The sequence below is a fragment of the Mirounga leonina genome, unplaced genomic scaffold (assembly GCF_011800145.1).
Source record: "Mirounga leonina isolate KUSES-001 unplaced genomic scaffold, KU_Mleo_1.0 Mir_166, whole genome shotgun sequence".
Classification (NCBI taxonomy): domain Eukaryota; kingdom Metazoa; phylum Chordata; class Mammalia; order Carnivora; family Phocidae; genus Mirounga; species Mirounga leonina.
The window spans coordinates 10,704,305-10,730,990 of record NW_023270418.1 but is presented as its reverse complement, the minus strand read 5'-3'; the positions used below and the strand labels follow the sequence as shown (position 1 = coordinate 10,730,990).

At 36.2% G+C, this 26,686-nt stretch overlaps 1 protein-coding gene across 1 annotated transcript in view; it reads left to right on the top strand.

Moving 5' to 3' along the window:
- Positions 1–26,686, top strand: part of LOC118016257 (doublecortin domain-containing protein 1-like) — a 131,312-nt gene that overhangs the window by 12,411 nt on the left and 92,215 nt on the right. Inside the window, exons 5-8 of the mRNA XM_035013708.1 lie at positions 1,666–1,784; positions 8,462–8,522; positions 21,158–21,292; positions 21,693–21,850. Of these exons, the coding sequence (XP_034869599.1) occupies positions 1,666–1,784; positions 8,462–8,522; positions 21,158–21,292; positions 21,693–21,850 (473 nt within the window). The remainder of the gene's footprint in view (positions 1–1,665; positions 1,785–8,461; positions 8,523–21,157; positions 21,293–21,692; positions 21,851–26,686) is intronic.

The window sequence follows — 26,686 nt, the reverse complement described above, 5'->3', positions numbered from 1 at the left end:
TTCTTCTTCTTCTTCTTCTTCTTCTTCTTCTTCTTCTTCTTCTTCTTTTAACATATAATGTATTATTTGTTTCAGAGGTACAGGTCTGTCATTCAACAGTCTTACACAATTCGCAGTGCTCACCATAGCACATACCCTCCCCAATGTCCATCATCCAGCCACCCCATCCCTCCCACCCCCCACCACTCCAACAACCCTCGGTTTGTTTCCTGAGATTAAGAATTCCTCATATCAGTGAGATCATATGATACTTGTCTTTCTCTGATTGACTTATTTCGCTTAGCATAATATCCTCTAGTTCCATCCATGTTGCAAATGGCAAGATTTCATTTTTTGATGGCTGCATAATATTCCATTGTATATATATACACCACATCTTCTTTATCCATTCATCTGTTGATGGACATCTTGGCTCTTTCCATACTTTGGCTATTGTGGACATTGCTGCTATAAACATTAGGGTGCACATACCCCTTCGGATCCATACATTTGTATCTTTGGGGTAAATACCTAGTAGTGCAATTGCTGGATTGTATGGTAGCTCTATTTTCAACTTTTTGAGGAACCTCCATACTGTTTTCCAGAGTGGCTTCACCAGCTTGCATTCCCACTAACAGTGTAGGAGGGTCCCCCTTTCTCTGCATCCTCGCCAATCTCTGTCATTTCCTGACTTGTTAATTTATTCATTCTGGCTGGTGTGAGGTGGTATCTCACTGAAGTTTTGATTTGGATTTCCCTGATGCCAAGCGATGTTGAGCACTTTTTCATGTGTCTGTTGGCCATTTGGATGTCTTCTTTGGAAAAATGTCTGTTCATGTCTTCTGCCCATTTCTTGATTGGATCATTTGTTCTTTGGGTGTTGAGTTTAATAAGTTCTTTATAGATTTTGGATACTAGCCCTTTATCTGATATGTCATTTGCAAATATCTTCTCCCATTAAAAAGAAGACAATTTTGAAAATCTTTTTAGATTGAATGCTCTCTCCCTTTTTTCAAAATAAATATTTTTACCTGTTAGGATAGGCAATTTTGCATGCCATAAATCTTCAGTGTGTGTAAATAACCTCTTCAGTGGTTGTCACTTATTTAAAATATGTTGTTGATTCCCTAAGTAAGAAAATTGTTAATTGGCCATTTACACAATATTCCCAATCAATTTCCTTATCAGAGTATCCTAACATTTAAAACAAAAGCAGTTCACAGACCACCTTAAAATGTTTAACCCATGGTATTTAGACCCAGAGTAAAACTTTAAATTGGTATGAAGGTTAAGGATTTGTTTCAATTGTTTCAGTCCACTGCACTTTTTTTTCCTGTGCATACATGTTTCAAGTAAGCTCTGTAGTTATAACTATAACAAGTGACACATGACGGACCCCAAATCACTGCACTGTGAAATATGCACAGAAAAAAAGGACAAATGAAGATATCAAGGTCTGTTTTATTTTGCGCTGAACTGTAAAATGCCACCCTTGTCGGACAGAAGATCACTGATTCTGAGCAGGGCTCACTGACTGCTAAGTTGTGGGTAGTGTTTCACTTTCAGCAACTGTTAATATCTGGGGTTATCCAGGCATAATGACCTCACTATTTGTGACACATTGTTGAATTTTCTGGTTCTTTTAACTTATTTAGACCTTTCTCCCCCCTCTCTATTCATTGGAAGACTGGAATGATCCTGAGCCGGGCGATAACACAGGGCTGCCTAGGTATTGGTCATCCAATCAGAGTCAAGGCTGCTGAGGGAACATCACTAGAAGGATATAAATTAATCCTACAGAAAAGGTAATGCTTATGAGCTATTTAGCTCAAAATAGTAAATGTTAATTTCAAGATTTCTGAGCAGTCAGCTTAGATGGAATATTCATTAGGTGTTTAAATTTGTGTTCATAATATCAATATTAATTTTCTAATCTCAAATAAGCTTGAAAATGTAGGTCAGTTTGGTAGTATTTCTTAGGTATTTTTAAAAGTGAAATGTTGGCATTCAACATGTACCTATGTTGTAGACAAGCTGCTGCTTTACTCTATAATTATTGGAACTCATATCTTTATATGCATTTTGATTGTTAACTTAATTATTTAATATTCTGTGTGTATTCTTAACCTTTTCTAAATCTTCTGAATATGAAATGCTGAACTGGGAAAGAAAAACTAAGGAGACAAAAAATTGCTGAAGTGTAGGGCATCAAAAGTCTCCTTCCTATTTGTTTTTGCCTACTTGGTAACTAATCTAGAAAGCAGATTAGTGTTTGCCTGGAGATAGGAGGATGGGGGGGATAGGAGAGCAAGATTACAAAGAGACACAAGGAAACTTTTTTGGGGAGAGATGGATATGGGTATGTTCACTATCTTGATTGTTGTGATGTTTTAACAGGTATATACATGTTTCAAAACTTGTCAAATTTTACACTTTAAATATGTGCCTGTCAGTTGTGCAATATTTTACAGTATTGTATGTCAGTTTTTTCTCCAAAAAGCTGTTTTTAAAAAGTACAAAAAGACAAACTAGGGGAACAAACAAAAAAATCACAACGGGTAAGGAATGACTGAGTGCTTATTTTGGAGGGAAGTGGTGGGGGAAGGGCACTCTCAGTGGAAGAGCTAACCAGTGGTCTAGACAGTCAAAATGGCAAGTGTCTGGAAAGGTTAGACATAGTTTGATGAACACACTCTTCGTGCCCAGGGCTGTCCCTGGACTTACTGGGTCCTGAAATTAGTGCTGATCTGGCCTTAGCCCACTGAGGTTTGCTTCCTACTCTGGCCAGGATTGTCATGGAACCGAGTGGGACTGAAACCAATAACTTGATGTCCTGGCTGCCTAGAGAGAACAGAGCTTGGGCTAGAAAAGAGATGATAATTAAAAAAAAAAAACTGTAGTAAGTTTAACTTGAAAAAATCTCCATTTACAAGAAAGATTTTGTTTAAATTCAGGAAAGATGGGAAGAAGAGAGAGGGAGAGGAGAGAGGTACGATGGGTGGGTGGGGGGAAAGGGAGGATCCTTATGCAAATTAAGATTATTTGCCTTTATATTAATGCAACTTGATTTTTATCTGAGAAATAAAATCTATTGCAAGGTGGAAGCAAATAGTAGAAAATTTGGAAAACTAGGAGTTCTCACTAACTGTGAAGCTACATTTTGTTTTTTAGAAAGCAGTAGGGACCAAGATTTTTAGAGTTTACCTCATCTCTGGTACTTTTCAAGTATATTTATCTTTTCTAAGAGTTTCTTAAGTGCCTCTTTGTCTTATTTTTTTTATAAGTGCAACCATATTTTATTATAAATAACATAAATATCCTCATGCAACTTCTAGAGACAAAATTTTTTCCTTTTCTCCTAAGTAGTATAATATGATCTTAACAAAAGCTATGAATCAAGACATAGTCTTTTAAATACAAAAAATAATAGAACTAGCACTTAAAGTAGCAACCTGACAACTTACAGAGAATATTGTAAACATATCATGCCTCATTAGTTTGGTTATGTCTCATTTGGTGTCACTCATCTTATTCTTATTCAATAGAGCAAGTGCTTGTACATATTTGTGTATTTAATATTTTTTTCTGTGATGTGCATCGGGCTATGAGTGGATGAAAGGCAAACCAATGATATCATTACCAAGTGATCTGAAAATCATAGAAAATTCTAAAAATTATAAACCTTACAATGAAAGATGCTTCTTTCTAAAAGATATTTTGGACATCTTAAAGACAAACCAGTTGCATCAAAGTCCTTTAACAAGGCTACCAATTAATCTTGATTTTGCTTCATTTTTAAAGAATGTGGATATGTAGGATTTGGCTTTTAGTGGTAAATTCACAATCAGGGCAGCACATACACATCCCCATTCATCCACACACAGAGATTAGATTATGGAGACTACAAACTTGGGGCCCATGGATTTTGTTCGGCCTGTACATTATTATAATATTTTTAATTGGTTGTGAGCCTATAGATATAGGGAGATTTTACACAAAAAATACATATTTCTATCTTTTCTTGCAAAAAATCAGAAGAATGGGCGGTACTGGACTCTCACCATCTGATTTTACCAGTGAGGCAGGAACAGATTCAGATAAACATATATCCTCCGGTTTGCTATATTCTCCACTGTTCCCAATAATAGCCCTCTCTCTAGCTCTAGACTTCTTCATTCATTTCTATTACCTGTCTGATCATCTTTACTGTCTTCCTTATTTCAGTGTTAATCTTTCAGTTATGGTGTTTTGCATCTCCTTTTTTTTCTCCCCACTTAGGTCTTGCTGGAAATAGTGATAACCGGCCAACATTAATCTAGAGTAGGTTAAACAAACACTGCTCTAAGGACACCACTAACTACAACCAGCAAGTGTAGCTGTGTAGTGGTAGGTGCAGAGACAAAAAGACAGATAGACAGGATAACGGACAGCCCATCACCAGGTAATCAGAGAGATTGAAAATCATCTCTTTAGTCAAGTCTTGAAGTTTAGGAGGCTAAGAGTTAGAATAAAGCGGAATGACAGACTGCACCATTGTAGAAAGGACCGTTTGCCATGCATTGGGAGTTTAAGTAATATTCAAACATATAGATAACACTATTAAAAATATCAACATCAAATAGAAAATTGTCTATGTGTAACTTCACAGTTGGACTGATGGATCAAATTTCTTATCTCTACTCCTACTGTGTTAAGAATCATGGAGGGGAAATCCCTCTCCTCTGTTCTCTATGGATCCTACTTTTGGTCCGTGCAGCATTGGAAGATGCCAGAGCTATCTGAAGCTGTCTGGGAAAATAGATTTGTAACCGTGAAGCATGATGACAGTGGTCCTCCTTATAGTCAACTGGGAAATAATGAGCTTTAACCTATGAAATTTCCCCTAACTGGACTGTGGTTATGGGCTGCCTTCTTGCCTCTACTCTCTGTTAAATGGTATATTTCAAAGAAAAATGTATGTGTCTGTGTGTGTATGTGTGTGTGTGTATACATACATTTTATAGATTCCCAATAGAAATAGTAAAATACATATGCATACTCAATGAGCAAACTTCCCAGGGCAGATAGTTCTCTCCTCACATATAAAAGGAGAGTATGTGACTAGTCTTGGGAAGTCCTATGCTTTCAGAGAAGGAAGGATTCTAAAGAGCATCTATTCTAAACCCTTCTTTACAAGTAGAAGTAGTAACAGTGGTGATGGTGGTGGTTGTGATAATGATAATATCATTATCTTTATAAAAAATTCCAAGTCCACTAGAGACTAAATGTTCTAGAAAGATCATATATCTGATCTAGTTAATGTCAGATCCAGGACCAGAATTTAGTCCATCACATGTCATGATATTTAACTTTGTTTCTTGGATGGAATACTGCTTCTTCATTTTCCTCTCCTTCTCTCATTATTGATATTGTTATTGCTATTTTTAAATTTTGTTTTTGTTTATCTATAAAAAATCTTTTTAGCTTGCTACTTGTTTACCAAAAAGAGGAACTTTTATGGTATTTTCTAATTCAGTCCCATATGAGCATCATTACATATTGGATCTAAGTTTGATTTCTTTACACATAAAATGTCTTGAAAAATAAACAGATGCACTTGTGTTTGTAGGAATTTTATTTTTTAAAGAAGTTATTATATATTAGAATTATATCTTCTCATCCCACTTAGTGTAGATGCCACATGAGAGACTTGTTTTTTATAGCTTTGGTAATAAAATTTAAAGGCAACATTTATAGATATATACTTAGAGAAACTCCTGATAGGGAAATTACTAGCAAGCTCACAAGGCTTAAATATGATTTGAAACTACATGTTTGCAAAATTTCCTAGGCAATTCCTGAACAGAATTTGAGCTGTGGTAAAATTTGAGAAATGCTAGGAAATTTATATTTCTTTCAGAAGTATTTATTTTCTTAACCAAAATATAGTTTATGTTCTTTAGCTACCCACTAAGAAGATCCCCTAAACCACTGTATGTTAAATTCAAAACATTTTTCATAATGGCCTTATTAATTTTTAGGGTGATAACATTTTGACATTTTATTCACATATCTATTTATGCAAAGATATCTTTAATCTCCTATCATATGCTGGGCCCTGGGATCAGCTCTTAGGACACATGTGGTCTCTGCCCTCACACTGTTGACAATCTGGTGAACATCTCTCCTATTTTATTATCATTTGGGGAAAAGATGCAACAAATTCAGAAAATCAAAACTGAAATTGATGTAGTTTATGTTTTTATAATTACATTCATCCTCAAGTCAACACTATAATTCAATTAAAAGACAAAATTCTGGATTTTACAGCTTTTGACAGTTAGCATCAGTATATTAATTACCAATTGCAGATGTCTTACACTTTGAAAAATTATCATTTCCACTTTATTTATCTTGAAGAAATATGCTCACAATAATTTATGCAACAGGAGGAATTGCCTATAAGCAATAATGTTGTACTGAGTTATAGCTGTTCTGCATTAAAATGATCTAAGTTTTATCAAAACCCAGCACATCTCCATCAAAGCATTACAGCAGTCACTCTATTATTATTTTTAAAAAGAGTGTAGTTATAAGCTTAGGATTGACAACCTTAAAGACCAGCAATAATGTTGTTTTTATTATTTCTTCATTTAGTTGTTGAAACATGAGTTTTTTTAGTACCTCAGGAGAATTTGTATAGTATGAGAATACTTAGTGATTATATGAACACAATTGTATAAAAATATGTATGTTCATACCAAAGTGTTTTAAGTCACTAAGATTATGCCTCAAATTCTAATCAGTGAGCCTAAACTGTTGATTCCATTTTTAATCTTCAAATAACACAAAGTAATTTGTGTTGTACTTTTCCAATCTAATTGAGAAGATGTCAAGCTGAAATTCAGATGCGCTGGGTGCTAGTATCTATTTAATATTATCTAGCTCTGTGATTTTTGACCAGCTCACTTCATCTCTCTGTATCTTACTTTATTCATCTCAGTTCCCTTCAAATTCTCAGTCTATGTGTCATTGTTTTGGATAATGACTATCATTATTAAAATACATTTTAGTTCAGGACCCTAAGTCAAAAAAATTTTTAAAGCTTCTCTTTTCTTTTATTAATTACAACATAAAAAGGTCTCCAGAAGGACTAATTCCCCTAATACTTCTCCCATCCTACCCAGTGCTGAAATAGAACAACAATTATATTTGTCTAAAGCCTGATAACGAGATTCTTAGCTTAGGGATCAGTTAGACCTTGAAAGATGTTTCATAAAAAAAGTTCACCTAAGTATTCATGTTTTCTCACATCCCTGCTTCCTCTTCTCCATTCTAACTTCACTTTCTTTTCATAGTGTCATGTTCTTTTCTTCTTTACCCAAATTTGACATTTGGGACTTATCCTTGCCTTCTGTCTCTAATTCCCACCCCATTTATTCAATCACCAAACCAATTCTCCTTTCATAATAAGTATGTGGTCTTTCCTTCTCCCAGTGCTCTCATCACTGTAGTTCAATGTTTTTAAAAGTCTGATCCATAGATTACAAACATCCAAATTCCCTAGAGTTCTTATGATTGGAATCACTTGCAATACCTGTTAATATAGATTTGGGGGGGTCCAGACCTTCAGGATCAAAATTCTGAGGATAGGGGCTTGGAAACCTACAGTATTATCAAGCATCTATCTCAACATGCCCAAGAATTCTTCACATTTTCTAATATAAATTGGATGTGGGTAAAAGGCTAATGCACACTCAGCCAGTTTTGGACTGCTGCCTTGACAGGTTCTACCCAGATCATAAAGCGCCTTGCTTTAGAATAGAGCATTACCTGACACCTCTTATTCCCAACCATTGAAGTTTCTGTCAAAACTCAGAGGCAGTAGGAAAAGTCTTGTTTAACATCCCATTACACTTAATTTAATTCATTTGTCCTATCTTTGTAAGGTTTCTAAATATTAATGAATACATGATTAGTTAATTTAGGCATGATTAAGTTAATCATATTCTAGTTTTTCTTTTTTTTTACTCAGGGTTGTTTAAAAAATCTGATATTCCTTAATAAAATTTTCTGGTCATTTCAGAAACAGGTGCCTGTGGTTCCTAATTTTCCATAGTATCCTTTTCCATCCTATCCTCTTAATCCTTATGCTTAATTAAGCCTCTTTCTGTCTCATAGAAAGAGGATCTTTTGGGGGGATAGAAATTTCTATAATATTTTTATTGATTCCATTTATTCTCTAAAACTCCTAACCAGTGTTGCCATGGGTAATACACACACACCACCACCACTTTGGGTACAAAGGAAATTGATTGTCTTAGGGAAGGAAGGCTTCAGTTGCTGAGGTAGCAGCGATGATGGTAGAATGGTAGAATCCTTGGGAGAACCTGGGCAGTCCTTCTCCTGCCGGGATATGGAAAATGATCCTTTCATTTGAAACCTATAAAATGTTTCAGTGTGGTGAAAAGTTGTCAGTCTCTAAATTACATTTTCATTACAGACATAAAGGAGATAATTCTCAGAAGTGGGTGTTTGGAACTGACAGCTGCATTTATTCTAAGGTAAGGACTTTGTAAGCCACAACTTTTATTCCTAGATTTTTCCATTCCCAGATTCTTATAAATATTCTTATTGTTGAGAGCAAGAAATACTTTTTCTACACAATGTTTCCCTGTGCCCAGAAGTTTAGAATTTAACTTAACTCAGTACTTTCCTGTGAGGTTTTGTTTGACTTTAAAATACAAGTTTTCCAAGACCAAAAATAATTCTTTCCAATTCATCATTATGATATGACCTAACATTTCAGGGCACCTTTTTTTTTCTATTAATTTTAAATTAAATTAAATTTATTATTTTTATTGAGTATAATTAATATATAACATTGTATAAATTGAAGACATACAACATGTTGATTTGTTACTTTATATATTGCAATATGATATTATCATAGCATTCACTAACACCTCTATCACATCACATAATTATCATGTCTTTTTTTGTGGAGATTAAGATTTAACTCTCTTAAAAACTTTCAAGTATGTAATACATTATCATTGACTATAATCACTATGCTATGCATTAGATCTCTAGGACTTACTGATCTAATAGTTGTGAATTTACACCAGTAAACAATATCTCTATTCCCTCATCCTCTAGCCTCTGGTAACCTCCATACCTTTTTCTGTTTCTATGAGTTCAGCTCTTTTAGATTCCACATATAAGTGATATCATGCAGTGTTTGTCTTTTGTCTGACTAATCTCACTTAGCGTAATGCCCTCAAGGTCCATCCATGTCATAGCAAATGGCAGGATTTCCTTCTCTATCATGGCTGATGAATATTCCATTGTATATATCACATCTTCTTTATCCATTCATCAGTTGGCACTTAGGTCGTTTCCATATCTTGGCTATTGTGAGTAATGCTGCAGTAAATATCAAAAAGATACCTACATAAGTTTTCTTAGTCATTAAAATGAGGAGATTGGCACTTTGGAAAACTGGCAATAGCTACTAAAGTTGAACATGTCTATACAACCCAGCAATTCCCCTACTAGTTTAATGCTAAAGAGAATTAATTACTTATCTTCAGGTAAAGATATTTACTAAAATGTTAATAGCAGCACTAATTGTAGTAGTCTCAGCATGGAGATTATAGAAATGCTTATTAGCAGTAGAATAAATGGATAAATAAATTGTGATGTCTATCTATCTATCTATCTATCTATCTATCTATCTATCTATCTATCTATCTATCTATCTATATACAGGATGGAATACTATATAGCAGAGTTGGAAAATTTCTGTAAAGGACCATGTACTAAAGATTCGGCACTCTGTGAGCCATGCAATTCATGTCCCAATTTCTCAACTCTGCCTTTGTAGCTTGAAAACAGCCATAGATAATATGTAAATAAATGGTATGGCTGTGTTTTAATAAAATTTTATTTACGGAAACAGGTGGTCAGTTAGATTTGGATCATGGGCCTTAGTTTTCTGACTCTGGAGGATAGCAATGCCAATAAACAAACTATAATTACCCATAACAATGTATTTGAATATCACAAATATAATGGTTTACAAAGAAACCAGATGTAGGAGAATATACACTTCATGATTACAGTTATTTAAACTTTAATACCACGCAAAAACAACAAATCCATTGTGTTAGAAGTCAGGAGAGTGGCTATAGTTGAAGGAAGTTAGTGACTGAAAGGGGCTGTGAGAAGTGCTTCAGCTGTGTTGCTATGTTCCCTTTCCTGACCTGGGTGGTTAATTAAACAGGTATTCACTATGTGAAAATGGATTGAATTGTATACTTATGATTTATGTACTCTTTTTTTTTTTAAGATTTTATTTATTTGACAGAGTGAGATACACAGCGAGAGAGAGAACACAAGCAGGGGGAGTGGGAGAGGGAGAAGCAGGCCTCCTGCAGAGCAGGAAGCCCGATGCGGGGTTCGATCCCAGGACCCTGGGATCATGACCTGAGCCAAAGGCAGACGCTTAACGACTGAGCCACCCAGGCGCCACCAATTTATGTACTCTTATGTATGTGTATTATATGTACATAAAAATTTGCTTCAGTAAAATGAGGATACTGGCCTTGAGTTCTCAAGATTTTCCCCCAGTTCTATGACTCCAAATCTAAATGGAATGTTAATCAATCATCAATAACTAAGAAAGGCAAAAATTAGATTAACCCACATGGTATCTGTTAGTGTTTGCCTCAGGATCCCACCATTATGATTTTGGAAATGCTGAATTACTCAGATGAATGAAACTGGATATACATATGTATTAATTTTTTCAGGCTGCTGTAACAAAGTACCATAAACTGGGTGGCTTAAACAACAGAAATTTATTCTTTCCGGTTGTGGAGGCCAGAAGTCTGAAATCAAGGTGCTAGCAGTGCTGTGTGCCATCTGAATCCTCCTGGGGAAGATTCTTCCTGGCCCCTTCCATCTTCTGGCAATCCCAGACATTCTCGACCATGGCAGCATAACTCCAATCTCTGCCTCCATCTTCACATGGCCATCTCCCTCTGTGCCTGAATCTTCATATGCCGTTCTCCTCCATGCATGTGTCTGTGTCCAAATTTTTCTCTTCTAAGGACACCAGTCATATTGGATTAGGGCCCACCCTAGGGACCTAATATTAAATTGATTACATCTGTGGAGAACTTATTTCCAAATAAGGTCACATTCCCAGGTACCAAGGGTTAGGACTTCAGTGGACTTCTGGGGGGGACACAATTCAACCTATACCACAGAGCATGATAGTTATCAATGTATTCCCTCTCAGCTCCAGATCTTCAATTTTTACCAGGCACCTGCCTCAGGCAGCTCCATGGCAGAGGATTGCCAGTGGGGCACCCTCATCTGAATGGCTTCCTGGAGCATGTTGCTCGTGGGTGGCTTTATAGTGGAGTGTCACCAGCTAGGCACCTCCCTGTGGACAGCTTCTCCTGGTTCTCCAAAGGCAGATTCATGGTAAAGCCTGTGTGTGATCTGCCTCAGGGACTTCTTCAACATGCAGTGAGCTATGGCCGTGCCCTTTTTGATGTGGTTTGGACCTCAGCCTTGGGTCAGGCCTCTTCTGTGAGCCTTCCCTCTCAGACCTCGCAGTACTGGCTGCTCCACATGCCTGCAGTCACATATTCTTCAGTGTTCTCTTTAACGCTTACTTGCCAATTTCCTGACACAAATCCTCTGTTACTAATTGTTTATACTAAACTTCCTATTCAAATTACTGTGTGGTTTATATCTCCTGATTGGACCCTGGCTGATAAAAATAATGGCTTTATTTCTCTAGTGCTCTAGAATGATACTGTTGGGCCGTTATTTCATGACCTGCATCGTTTTAGAAATTTAGAGATTTTGATACAATTTAAATTTTAAAATTAACATAATAGCATTTCCTTGAGTAGTTATTTGTTGGCACACTGGCTAAAATTACAACCTACTCACTAACTCAGCCTGGACTGTACACTTTCAGCTCTGCTCCTAAGCTGGGAATTTGACATAGGCATCAAATGTCAAAACATTTTAAAAAATAACCTTTATACAACTTCATTCTGAGGTTCACCCTAGCTTTCCCCTTGTCCTGTTTCTGACTCTACTACATTCCTGAGCCAGAAGCTCTAGGTTAGTGGAGAGGAAGTCACAGAAAGACCAAGACTACTTATACGTTTGGTAAAAATAAAAAGTAGAATTTCTCTTTTTAGAGAGAGAGAGGGACAGAGAGAGCGAGAGCAGGGGGAAGGGCAGAGAGGAGAGAGAGAATCTTAAGCAGGCTCTATACTCAGTGTGGAGCTCGACATGGGGCTCAATCTCATGACTCTGAGACCATGATCTGAGCCAAAATCAAGAGTCAGATGCTTAACTGACTGAGCTACCCAGGCATCCCATAAAAAGTAGAATTTTGAGACTGGGCTAAAATATTCTTCTAGCTCTTTGGCCTGTACCTGCATACAAAGACTTCCTTCTGAGATATACCTAAACAGAGCTGACTCGTAGGACCCAAGAACATAATTCTGTCCTATATAAGTATTGTCCTTCCCACCAACAGACACAGAAGAGCGGGACCAAGGTGTAAGTGTATTTTCTTTTCTCTCCCCAAATTCAGGTCCTAAACATCCACTTTTACTCTTTTTTTTACCTCCGTTTCTTGCAATTTATAATTTCCTAATTATTCCCAATAGTACATTCCCAATAGTAGCTAGCAAATAATTCATACTTTTGTGTTTCAAACACAATAATTTTTAAAAGGATTTTGATTCTAAAAATTTTAATATTCCATTCCCAAACACAATTGCTGTTCTTTTTTTATTACAATTCACAGAGCAAAACTATTAATGAGGAATTTTATTCTTTTAGAGGTTTAGAAATTTTGACTAGACCTAAATTTAGTCACATCCAAAATTATATCCATCTAGTTAAGGCTAAAATGGAGAATAATTCAATAATTATTTGCGGCTGGATCATAAATGGAGCTCATTTCATTTATTAAAAAAAGAAGACAGAATTACTTTAGGATATTAATAACTAATCTTGGTTCCACCACTTATTAGTTGTGTGGCATTATACAAATCATTTAGCCTTTTGCAAGAGTCACATTATTTGTCTGCAAAAGGGGGATATTAATACTAACATTTTGGTTATTTAACACAGATTCTGGCCTATCAATAGATTCTGGAATATTGATTCTAGCTAATTGATAATTTGTAGCTATTAATGATAACAATAATGAACAAATTTAAATATAATATTGCATTTTGTTATATTGTTTTTACTTGGATAAGTTTTCTTTTATTTGGCTTGTTTTTAAAGTTAACCATTTCTCTATTCATTTGTAAAAAGACAAAGTTAGATTACTTCTTTTATGCAATCCACTAGTTCCAACTAAATTAAAGATTTAAACGTTAGGGTACCTGGGTGGCTTAGTTGGTTAGGCTTCTGCATTCAGCTCAGGTCATGATCCCAGGGTCCTGGATAGAGTCCCACATCAGGCTCCCTGCTCAGTGGGGAGTCTGCTTCTCCTTCTGCCCTCCCCACCTCCATTCCTGCTCTCTCTCTCTCAAATAAATAAATAAATAAAATCTTAAAAAAAAATCAAGGAAGACAAGGAAATGGAAAAACGTTCCATGCTTATGTATTGGAAGAACAAATACTGTTAAAATGTCTACGCTACCTAGAGCAATCTATACATTCAATGAAATCCCTATCAAATTACCATCAACTTTTTTCACAGAGCTGGAACAAATAATCCTAAAATTGGTATGGAACCAGAAAAGACCCCGAATAGCCAAAGGAATGTCAAAAAAGAAAACCAAAGCTGGTGGCATCACAATTCTAGACTTTAAGCTATGTTACAGAGCTGTAATCATCAAGACAGTATGGTACTGGCACAGAAACAAATACATAGATCAATGGAACAGAGCAGAAAACCCAGAAATCAACCCTCAACTCTGTGGTCAACTAATCTTCGACAAAGCAGGAAAGAATGTCCAATGGAAAAAAGACAGTCTCTTCAACAAGTGGTGTTGGGAATATTGGACAGCCACATGCTGAAGAATGAAACTGGATCATTTTTTTACACCATACACAAAAATAGACTCAAAATGGATGAAAGACCTAAATGTGAGACAGTAATCCATCAAAATCCTAGAGGAGAACTCAGGCAGCAACTTCTGCAACCTTGGCCGCAGCAACTTCTTGCTAGACACATGGCCAAAGGCAAGGGAAACAAAGGCAAAAATGAACTATTGGGACTTCATCAAGAAAAAAAGCTTTTGGGGCGCCTGGGTGGCTCAGTCGTTAAGCATCTGGCTTTGGCTCAGGTCATGATCCCAGGTCCTGTGATCGAGCCCCACATCCATCGGGCTCCCTGCTCCACGGGAAGCCTGCTTCTCCCTCTCCCACTCCCCCTGCTTGTGTTCCCTCTCTCACTGTGTCTCTCTCTGTCAAATAAATAAATAAAATCTTAAAAAAGAAAAAAGAAAAAAACTTTTGCATAGCAAAGGAAACAGTCGACAAAACCAAAAGACAACAGACAGAATGGAAGAAGATATTTGCAAATGTCTTATCAGATAAAGGACTAGTATTCAAAATCTATAAAGAACATATCAAACTCAACACCCAAAGAACAAATAATCCAATCAAGGAAGTGGGCAGAAGACATGAACAGACATTTCTGCAAAGAAGACATACAAATGGCAACAGACACATGAAAAAAAATGCTCAACATCCCTAGGCATCAGGGAAATCCAAATCCAAACTTCAGTGAGATACCACCTCACACCGGTCATAATGGCTAAAATTACTAAGTCAGGAAATGACAGAGGTTGGCGAGGATGCAGAGAAAGGGGGACCCTCCTACACTGTTGGTGGGAATGCAAGCTGGTGCAGCCACTCTGGAAAACAGTATGGAGTTTCCTCAAAAAGTTGAAAATAGAGTGAACCTACAACCCAGCAATTGCACTACTAGGTATTTACCCCAAAGGTACAACTGTAGTGACCCAAAGGGGCACCTGCACCCCAATGTTTATATTAGCAATGTCCACAATAGCCAAACTATAGAAAGAGCCCAGATGTCCATCAACAGATGAAAACATAAAGAAGATGTGGAAAACACACACACACACACACACACAATGGAATACTACTCAGCCATCAAAAAATGAAATATTGCCATTTCCAACAACATGGATGGAACTAAAGGGTATTTTACTAAGTGAAATAAGTCAATTAGAGAAAGACAATTATCATATGTTCTCACTCATACGTGGAATTTAAGAAACAAAACAGAGGATCATAGGGGAAGGGAGGGAAAAATAAAACAGGATGAAATCAGAGGGAGACAAATCATAAGAGACTCTGAATCATAGGAAACAAACTGAGGGTTGCTAGAGGGGAGAGGGGTAGAGGGATGGGGTGATAGACATTAAGGAGGGCACATAATGTAATGAGCACTGGGTATTATATAAGACTGATTAATCACTGAACTCTACCTCTGAAATTAATAATACACTATATGTTAATTCATTTTATTTAAAGAAAGAAAGCAAAAACAAACAAACAAACAAACAAACCCAAAGCATCTAACCCAGACTAGTGGTGAGTAGACATCTTTATGAGCATGTTAACATAGAATCCACAAAGAAAATGACTAATGACTTTGAGTATATAAAATTTTAAAAACTCCTAAATCTTAAATAGCATAAGGAAGAGTAAATAGAGAAATATGACAAACGGGAAATCTTTAAAATATAAATGTCAGAGATAGATAGTACCCTTAATATATAATAAGCTTGATAAAGCAAGTAGAAAAGGATAAACATTTCAATAGAAATATAGGTAAAGAATGTGAAAAGGAAATACGTGAGAGAAGAAAAATTAGAAGAGCCAAACCAAATAAAAAAGTTCAGCCTCCTTAGAAATTAAAGAAATGTAAAACAATGAGACATTATTTTCTCCCTGTTAAATATCAGTAGATGTAAAACTAGGAATATCCAATGTTGATGAAAATGTGAGAAAACAAACATATACATTTCCTTTTTTTTTTTTTTGGTATTTTTTTTTTTTTGTATTAGTTATCTATTGCTGTGTAAGAAATTACCTTCAAACATAGTGACTTAAAACAACAGATATTTATTATCTCAATTTCTGTGGTCCAGGGACCTGGGAATGGATTAGCTGGATAGTTCTAACTCAGTCTTTCATGAGGCTGCAGTCAGTCACCTGACTGCAGTGCAGTCAGTCATCTGAGACTTGACTAAAATCAAAGATATGCTTTTTTTTTTCCAAATTAAATTCAATTAGCCAACATATAGTACATCATTAGTTTCAGATGTAGAGTTTCAGATGTAGTTTCAGATGTAGAGTTCCATAATTTATCAGTTGCGTATAACACCCAGTGCTCATCACATCACATGCCCTCCCTAATGCCCATCACCCAAATACCCCTTCCCCTCCACCCACCTCCCCTCCAGCAACCTTCAGTTTGTTTCCTATAGTTGAGTCTCTCATGGTTTGTCTGTCTCTGATTACTTCCCATTCAGTTTTCCCTCCCTTCCCCTATGATCCTCTGTGCTCTTTCTTATATTCCACATATGAGTGAAACCATAAGATAATTGTCTTTCTCTGATTGACTTATTTCGCTCAGCATTATACCCTCCAATTCCATCCACGTCTATGTAAATGATAAGTATTCATCCTTTCTGATGACTGGGTAACATTCCATTATATATATTGATATATATATATAAATATACCCATATACCAAGGAACTGAAGCTTCTTGTCAATAGCAATTTAAGTATGCTTAGAAGCAGATCTCCCATGTAACAGGAGAACAAAATGGAAACTACAGTGTCTATCATAACCAAATATCATTAGACATTAACAACACTTTTGGCATCACATTGGGCCACATATACAATCCTGATATAATGTAGGAGGGACCACACAAGAGTATGAATACTAAGAGGCAGGGAACATTGGGTGCTACCTAGGAGACTGGGATAATATTTCTGAGGGTCAGTTTAGCAATATTTATCAAAATCTATAAAAAAACATATTCCTTTTGACTCAGAAGTTCCACTTACAACAAGTTACCCCAAGGAATTAATTAATAGTATATACCATAATATATCTTTAAGGATATTTATTAGAGCTTTGTTTATAATAGTGAAAATTGAAAATAGATAATCAACAGTGAGATTGTATAAATATATTAAAGTATGTCTTTATTATGGATACTATATGTTGGTATTACAAATAATGTAGAATAATTGATGATGACAGAGGAAAATGCTAATGTGATTTGAGAAAAATCAGATAAAACATTTATTTATACTGTATCAAAGATTGTGTGTGTGTGTGTGTGTAGAAGCAAAACTGGAAGTTTCTACATAAAACAGGTGGTAGGAGGATGAATAATTATTTTCTTTAAGTTTCTCTGTATTTTCTAAGTTTTCTATAAAAAGCATTTATAATCAGAAAAAAAAAGAATCACTTTTTAAAAATATGACTGATCATGTACTGACCAGGAGGAGATAGAGCATCTAGAGTATAAAACATTCCAGGAGAGATTCTGTAGACCTGCTGGCTGTATTTTTCATGAGGACACGAGTGTTCCTGTGGAGCCCCAAGTTTGGTCAAATATGTGGACTTTCTAATGTACATAGGGTTGGAAAAAATATCACAAATGGATGGGACCCGATTTAGCAACCAGAGAGTTATCACTGTATCCTGAGGGTGATATTGGTCAGCATGAGATTTCAAGAAGATTCTTAGTTTTCATAGAAAACTTCCCCCTCAATGGAATAGAACTTACGGCCCCAAAGCTGGTAAATGGCACAGTTGGAATTTGAAACCAGAATAATAGAGTGTGTACTGGGGGTATTAGTTAAAGCTTTTAAAGTGGGAATGATGTGATCAAAGATGTTTTAGTAAATACATTATTATTATCCAATTATTTTTATACAAATTATTAAAATTTATCATCTGGTCATAAAAGTGGATTCAAATGAGAAGAATACAATGAAGCCCAAAGGGCTGATGGACTTGGGAAATAATGAGGATTAAGACATTAGACTTCAATTTGGAGTGATGAGCAGATGCACTGGAAGAGAAAAAGTCCAAAGATCAGGCTGCTGATTCCCTAGAAGAGAAGATTAGCATTCCATATTTTGGAGGAAGGGGTTGTTTATATTGGTGGTCTGAGTATTGAACTGGTAGTTGCCTGGTTAGAGATCAAGATAACTTGGTCTTTGAGTAGAGAATACTAAAGAACTATGGTATCAAAATGTTAGAATAGTCATTACCTGGGGTGGAAATGGTTTAGAATGATTCTAAAGGGAAAATGCCAGGACAATTTATAAATCTCTCCAAATAGGGGTGCCTGGGTGGCTCAGTCATTAAGCATCTGCCTTCGGCTCAGGTCATGATCTCAGGGTCCTGGGATCAAGCCCCACATAAGGCTCCCTGCTTGGCAGGAAGCCTGCTTCTCCCTCTCCCACTCCCCCTGCTTGTGTTCCCTCTCTCGCTGTGCCTCTCTCTGTCAAATAAATAAATAAAATCTTTAAAAAAAATCTCTCCAAATACATGGTGGGAGGATGAATAATAGAATTCGTCACTCTGTGTTACTTGTGTATGTCTGCCACCTTAGCTAGACTGTCTACTCCAGGAAGCAAAGCCCATGACATTTTTTTTTCTTTTTTTCGTCTTTGCTTCTGCTATGTGTAGCAGAATATTCAGATACATCATGGCTCTACCTTTTGGGCATGGCCTCATCCATCTCATTGAGTATATATTGAAGTTTCCCATGTTCCAGGTATGCCTTTTTCCAATAAGAGGGAAATATACCTCCGAAGTAAACTTAGATGAAATATCTTTATTATTGTCTGTTAGAGGATGCAAAACATGAAACTACTATCAGAATACAAGGGATTTACAACGGTCAGAATCAGAGCCATGGCATTTACGTGTGTTTGTTGGCCATTTGTATACCCTCTTTGGAGAACTACCTTCTACCCAGATTCTTTGCTAATTTTTTAATTGGGTTATTTATCTTTCTATTATTGAGTTGTAAGAGTTCTTTATATATTCAGTATACACATCCCTTATCAGACATGATTTGCAAATATTTTCTCCCATTTTGTGGGTTGCCTTTTAATTTTTTGATGACATTGTAGCACAAAAGTTTTAAACTTTGATGTAGTATAATTTAGCTATTTTTCTTTTGTCATTGTACTTTGGTGGAGTCGCTTACATTTTTTAATAGACTTTATTTTTTAGAGCAGCTCTAAGTTCACAGCAAAATTGAATGGAAAATACAAAGAGTTCTCATATACCCTATTTCCCCACACATGTACAACCTCCCCCGCTATTGACATGCCCCATAGAGTGGTCATTTGTTAGAGTTGATGAATCTACATTGACACATTATGACCCCAAATCCATAGTTTACATTAGGGTTCACGCATAGCGTTGTATATTTGGGTTTGGATAAATGTATAATGACATTCATCCACCATTATAGTATCATGCAGAATTGTTTCACTGCCCTAAAAATTCTCTGTTCTCTGCCCATTCATCTTTCCCTTCCTTCTAACCTCTGGCAGTTGCTGTTTTTTTTTTTTTTTTTTTTTTTTACTATGTCCACAGTTTTGCCTTTTACAGAATGTCATGTAGTTGGAATCATACAATATGTAGCCTTTTCAGGTTGGCTTCTTTCACTTAGTAATATGCATTTAAGGTTCTGGAGCCCCTTATATTTTTAATATGCATATTTAGTTATATAGCTTTTTAAAAAAGTTTAAGGCTATTCCATACCTCTTTTTCCAGAGCAATATAAGGATTTTAGTGCCCTTTAATTACCCCCTGAACACCTCTTCATATTTTTGTCAGAACTTTAGTTCTATACTTTAAAAAAGAAATTTATATCATACTTGAGGCAGGATGTCTAGGTTTTATGGGCTAGTAAACAAGCTGGATGACACTGAGCAAGTTGCTTAACCTCCCTTTGTTTCCTTATCTTTAAAATGGGCAAAATAATATTATCCATTTCAAAGGGCTGTAGCAAGGATTAAAATGTAAATATATTATCTTGTGGAAATTACTTTGATGAAATAGTAGTCTCTAAGTATGCTCCTAGATAGACTATCATAGACTTCATGGAACAGAAAGGTGCACAGACCAAATAAAATGTTCAGATCACAGTTTATTCAATCAATTTCAAATATGAAGCAAAATGTATGGGAAGAGAGGTGGGCTAGGTAAACACACTTAAAGTGTAAGTGTGTTAAAGAGTCATAATACCTGAATCTCGGCAAAGTTGACATATCCCCTCTGTTGCATCACCCTTCCCTGTTGATGATGTGGTTACAAGGACCAGAGTGGAAATTTGAACATGGGAGCCCAACATACTAAAGGTGTCTGAGGAAACGACGCACACTTGCTCCACAAGAGAGCTTGTTGGCAAGTACACTTGACCAATACCTATGCTCCCCCTTTAACCTGACGGGCAGATATGCATTTGATTTGGCTGAAAATCCAAAATCAGAGTCGGCAATAGGTGATCAATTAAAGATCTCACAATTATCGTGTGTCTCAGGTGCTTCATTTATACTTAATGTGTCATAAGTATTTCTTGCTTCATTTGTTATTTAGCAAATCATGACTATTAAATGCCTGTTTTTGCCCCTCTACCCCTTTCTATCTGTGTTCATAAATTTATGCTCACCTTACTCTCTGTCTGATACTCCTCAGTTTATTAATTTACTTATCTATGGTTAATGCAGCTAATGCATTTTATCCATCCCATTTGTTTTCTTGTCTTCTAGAGCAGAACTGAATATTTCCAGACAATACAGCAATTGCACATTGTATGTAGAAATAACTCTATAAATGTTAGCTATTATTATATTATATAAGATGGCTTTAATATTTTAATACTATCATCTAAGAGTAAGGATTAGCAATCTAGTTAAACTTGATCAGATTAAACAACTAACTGAAAATCCTAATATTAAAGTTATTTGGCTTGATTTTGATCTGAAATAGATAATAGGGTGCATTTTATTAGACCTTTTTGCTATGAATTTAATTTATCCTCCCATCATTCCAGTTGTATAGATTATTGGCTGTTACTTACAAGGCTAGTACTACTTTTAATTTTTTTTCCTTTCCTACAGGCTTATCCTCAGTTTGTTCTGACCTACCTAGAGGAGCTAACTGCACAAGTGGATGTGACCCAGAGAGAGTATCACATTCATCATGGTGCCCGGACTACAACTCATCAGGAACATGGTAGCAGCTTAGCAGAAGAGGTCAGTGTAGTGAGCCAGAGGCAAGACAGAAATAGATCACTAAAATGTATTTTGAAAAGAGAAAATGTTCAAGTTATTTTCAGGAGACAAGCACAAATTCACATCTTAATGATACCAATTGTTTAAAATCATACACATAATATAAATATATGCACATTTGTATTTATATAAACATCTATATGTACTCATATAAACATTATTTTATTAAATAGTGGATGACCTTGTAGCTTTTGTTAGGACCGCTGCCTTTGCTTCTGGGGCTGCATACAAATGATTTCTGTGCTGAATGAGGAAGACTGGAGGAACCCTGAAAAGTATAATTTAAATTTGGGGCATATGTAGCTTAGATGTTTCCACTTAATGAAAATTAGCTACATTATTGTTCTATTTCATTTCTTAGGTCCTGCAAGAAAGTGCCAGCATCCCGGGTCTGAAGCAACTGCCAGAGCCTTCAGACACCCATTTAATGCCAGAAGGTTCTCTTGGGGAGACAAGGCAGCTGACAGTGGCACTGGTGAGGAAACTGGAAGAGAAACATCCTAAGGCTTCTGCTCAGAGGTAGGGCACTGACAGAACGGAGCTTTATTGCTCAATGACATTCGATGTTTTCCTTCAGTTTCATGTAAGATTGATTTCTTAAAGACTATTGAAATATCTCAAAAGCCCTTTGGCTTGCAAGCACTGTCGTTTTCGGGTCACATTTGATGAAGAGAGGTGACATTTATGTGTATTTCATTAAAGTTTGATGTATGGTGTTGTTTATATTTAGGAAGGGTTGCTGTCCTGAGATCTCACTAAAATACTCTGAAATAACATAATTAACATGATACTAAGCATATATCCAATTGTGAAAATACCAAGAGGTCTTTAAGAACATCAGACCCATATAGGCAATCCTTTTTGTGTTCCATGAAAATATTATTATATTTAGACCTGAGGATAAATGCACTTTGGATGGTCTTAAGGAGTGGTAATTTAAAAATTGACATAATTTCTATAGAATAAAACTAACCAATGATTTTGCTAACCAATTGAAAGTCGTCCTTGGTTGGAAAATAGAAACTATTTCTCTGATCCTCTATTTAATTGGAAAATTAAGTTTATGTTCATTATTAGTAGTAGTGTTATTATTTTGTTCAGTTTGATGTTATAAATCACAAATGACATTACAAATTGCAATTTTAATATAATAATTGCTGACAATTAACTATTGACTGAAGTACTCTTAAAGGAGTAATATAATTCTTACTGTACTTTCTTTTTTCTATTATGTTATGTTAATCACCATACATTACATCATTAGTTTTTGATTCCATGATTCATTGTTTGCATATAACACCCAGTGCTCCATTCAGTACGTGCCCTCTTTAATATCCATCACCAGGCTAACCCATCCCCCCACCCCCCTCCCCTCTAGAACTCTCAGTTTGTTTCTCAGAGTCCATAGTCTCTCATGTTTCATCTCCCCTCTGATTTCCCCCCCTTCATTTTTCCCTTCCTGCTATCTTCTTCTTTTTTTTTTTTTTAACATATAATGTCTTATTTGTTTCAGAGGTACAGGTCTGTGATTCATCAGTCTTACACAATTCACAGTGCTCACCATAGCACATTGCCTCCCCAATGTCTATCACCCAGCCACCCCATCCCTCCCACCCCCCACCACTCCAGCAACCCTCAGTTTGTTTCCTGAGATTATGAGTTCCTCATATCAGTGAGATCATATGATACATGTCTTTCTCTGATTGACTTATTTTGCTCAGCATAATACCCTCTAGTTCCATCCACGTCATTGCAAATGGCAAGATCTCATTCCTTTTGATGGCTGCATAATATTCCATTGTACATATATACCACATCTTCTTTATCCATTCATCTGTTGATGGACATCTTGGCTCTTTCCATAGTTTGCCTATTGTGGACATTGCTGCTATAAACATCGGGGTGCACATACCCCTTCGCATCCCTATATTTGTATCTTTGGGGTAAATACCCAGTAGTGCAATTGCTGGGTCATACGGTAGCTCTATTTTCAACTTTTTGAGGAACCTCCATACTGTTTTCCAGAGTGGCTGCCCAAGCTTGCATTCCCCACCAACAGTGTAGGAGGGTTCCCCTTTCTCCGCATCCCCGCCAACATCTGTCGTTTCCTGACTTGTTAATTTTAGCCATTCTGACTGGTGTGAGGTGGTATCTCATTGAGGTTTTGATTTGGATTTCCCTGATGCTGAGCGATATTGAGCACTTTTTCATGTGTCTGTTGGCCATTTGGATGTCTTCTTTGGAAAAATGTCTGTTCATGTCTTCTGCCCATTTCTTAATTGGATTATTTGTTCTTTGGGTGTTGAGTTTGACAAGTTCTTTATAGATTTTGGATACTAGCCCTTTATCTGATATGTCATTTGCAAATATCTTCTCCCATTCTGTTGGTTGTCTTTTGGTTTTGTTGACTGTTTCCTTTGCTTTGCAAAAGCTTTTTATCTTGATGAAGTCCCAGTAGTTCATTTTTGCCCTTGCTTCCCCTTGCCTTTGGCGATGTTTCTAGGAAGAAATTGCTGCGGCTGAGGTCGAAGAGGTTGATGCCTGTGTTCTCCTCAAGGATTTTGATGGACTCCTGTCTCACATTTAGGTCTTTCAACCATTTTGAGTCTATTTTTGTGTGTGGTGTAAGGAAATGGTCCAGTTTCATTCTTCTGCATGTGGCTGTCCAATATTCCCAACACCATCTGTTGAAGAGACTTTTTCCCACTGGACATTTTTTCCTGCTTTGTCAAAGATTAGTTGATCATAGAGTTGAGGGTCCATTTCTGTGCTCTCTATTCTGTTCCATTGATCTATGTGTCTGTTTTTGTGCCAGTACCATACTGTCTTGATGATGACAGCTTTGTAATAGAGGTTAAAGTCCGGAATTGTGATGCCACCAGCTTTGCTTTTCTTTTTCAACATTCCTTTGGCTATTCGGGGTCTTTTCTGGTTCCATACAAATTTTAGGATTATTTTTTCCATTTCTTTGAAAAAAGTAGATGGTATTTTGATAGAGATTGCATTAAATGTGTAGATTGCTCTAGGTAGCATTAACATCTTCCCAATATTTGGTCTTATAATACATGAGCATGGAACATTTTTCCATTTCTTTGTGTCTTCCTCAATTTCTTTCATGAGTATTTTATAGTTTTCTGAGTACAGATTCTTTGCCTCTTTGGTTAGATTTATTCCTAGGTACCTTATGGTTTTGGGTGCAATTGTAAATGGGATCAACTCCTTAATTTCTCTTTCTTCTGTCTTGTTGTTGGTGCATAGGAATGCCACTGATTTCTGTGCATTGATTTTATATCCTGCCACTTTACTGAATTCTTGCTGTACTTTTTAACGTTTGAGAGAATTCCTAACTTGAAATATTCTAACTGTAGATAGAAATGTCAGTTGCATGAATAAAGAAAAAAAATGACAACTTTTAATTTCTTTTTAAAGAACCTTTCCAGCTTTATAGAGATAGAATTGACATATAACATTGTATAAGTTTGAGGTATACAGTATGACAGCTTTTTTTTCAATTAAAAGCTATCTTATATTCTGAAATTATATATTCCTGCCTCAGATTTTAGCAGGAGGGGAGCATTTTTTTTTCCTGGTAACAAAAGTGACTTTTCAATTTATTGTCTCTTTGTTATGTAAACCTCACTTTGGTTTTGTCGTTTTGGGTAGGATGGGCACAGATAAACAAAAGAACAATTTAGTACCTTGCTGTTTCATAGTCTGGGACTATCCCGGACCTGTACAAAAACTTAAGTTCTAGTTTCTTTTCCTGCTACTTGCTTTTTAATCGTGTATAAGATTCTCAATTCTCTGACACCCCACAACACGAACACAAAGCCAGAGCTCTTCAGCCAGGCCCCTCTGTTCAGGTCACTAGAATGGCAGGCCCTAGGGAGCAATCTTTGAAGTTTTCATGTAAAACAGGAACTCAGGGAAAACTGGGCCACTGGGTAACTTAAATACAGTTTTATGAGACCGCTGTTGGCCTTTCTAGACTCACTAGGCAGCCATTTCTACTCTACGCTTTTCACTAGGCAGCCATTTCTACTCTGTGCTTTTTGAGAGCATGAGGGGGCTTGTCATTATCCTGGGTTCTATTCAAGGAGGCACAGGTTCCTGCTGCTCCCAGATTTCTGAAACCTGTACGGGATTTCCGTGTTTGTCTCCTGCTGGCCCTGGTCCTGATGGGTCAGTGTGTGGGGACTCCAGTGATAACTCACCTAATTCCCTATGACTCCCTCTTTCCCCAGCCTGGAAATATTTTCTGAAGGTCAAGGGCATTGGGTGGTTGAGGGATTTGTCTTCTGTATTTTGTGGTTGTATCTCTTCTGAAGCAGTACAGTCTAATGATGGAACATTGGGAGAAAGGCATATAGTATTAGGGAATGTGAGGCAAAAAATCCCCACAATACAAACAAAAAAACAAACAACAAAGCAGTTACCGTCAGTTAACATAACATAATACTTGTTTGAGTTGTTAGAATTACGTGTCTTTAAATTTCCAGGAATGTAGTAAGCACTCAATTAGTAGTCTGTGAAAATGTGCTGAAAACAAGTGGAGTCAAAAGCAGTTTTTAATAGGGGTTGTAGTTAGATTTGTGATTTTTAGTCAATAGAGATTGACTAAACACGTTTGGGATTTTATTTCATAAGAAAATTCCCAGGGCCCTTATCTTAGTGAGCATCCCTCAGGATTTGTGTCTCAGGCTACAGCAACTCTTCTAGTCCTCTTTTTTTTTTTTTCTTAAAGCCATGGGGATTTATCCTCATTCTCCTCTCCACCCCCACAATTTACCATAATAGATGTAATTTCAGTTTCTCTCCTTCTTTCTGTTCCTTAACAAAGTTATTTTGAGTAAAGAGTAAGTACTTAGAGCAATTACTTTCCTCCCATTTTGGAAGGAATTATTGGGCAAAATTAGAACATGGTACTGAATTTGGCATATTGATTACTTTGAACCTTAGGTTGTCTTGTTAGGTTTACATGCAGTCCAAATATAAGAGAATCAGTGCATTATATTATCACAGCTTTAAGAGAGGACTTTACATTTTCTTGCTTTTATCCATGGTAATTTTACAAAATATGGAATAAAATCATTATAAAAATAAAGGAATACTGTGAAATGATCTGAGTTGTGGAAATTGGAGAAAGAGAGTTTTAAAGCAAAAACCATTAATGAGCAAATAATCTGGAGAAAGAATATATGATTGAAAAGAATAAAAAGATACAGATACATAAATCCTTAGAAGTAGCCAAAGAAAGAGAGAACCACAAGTAGCCAAATTTGGGGAAAGACAGAGAGATTGGTAGTTAGTGGCAGGTTATATGTGAAAATGAAAGATCACATTCAATTTTTTTTT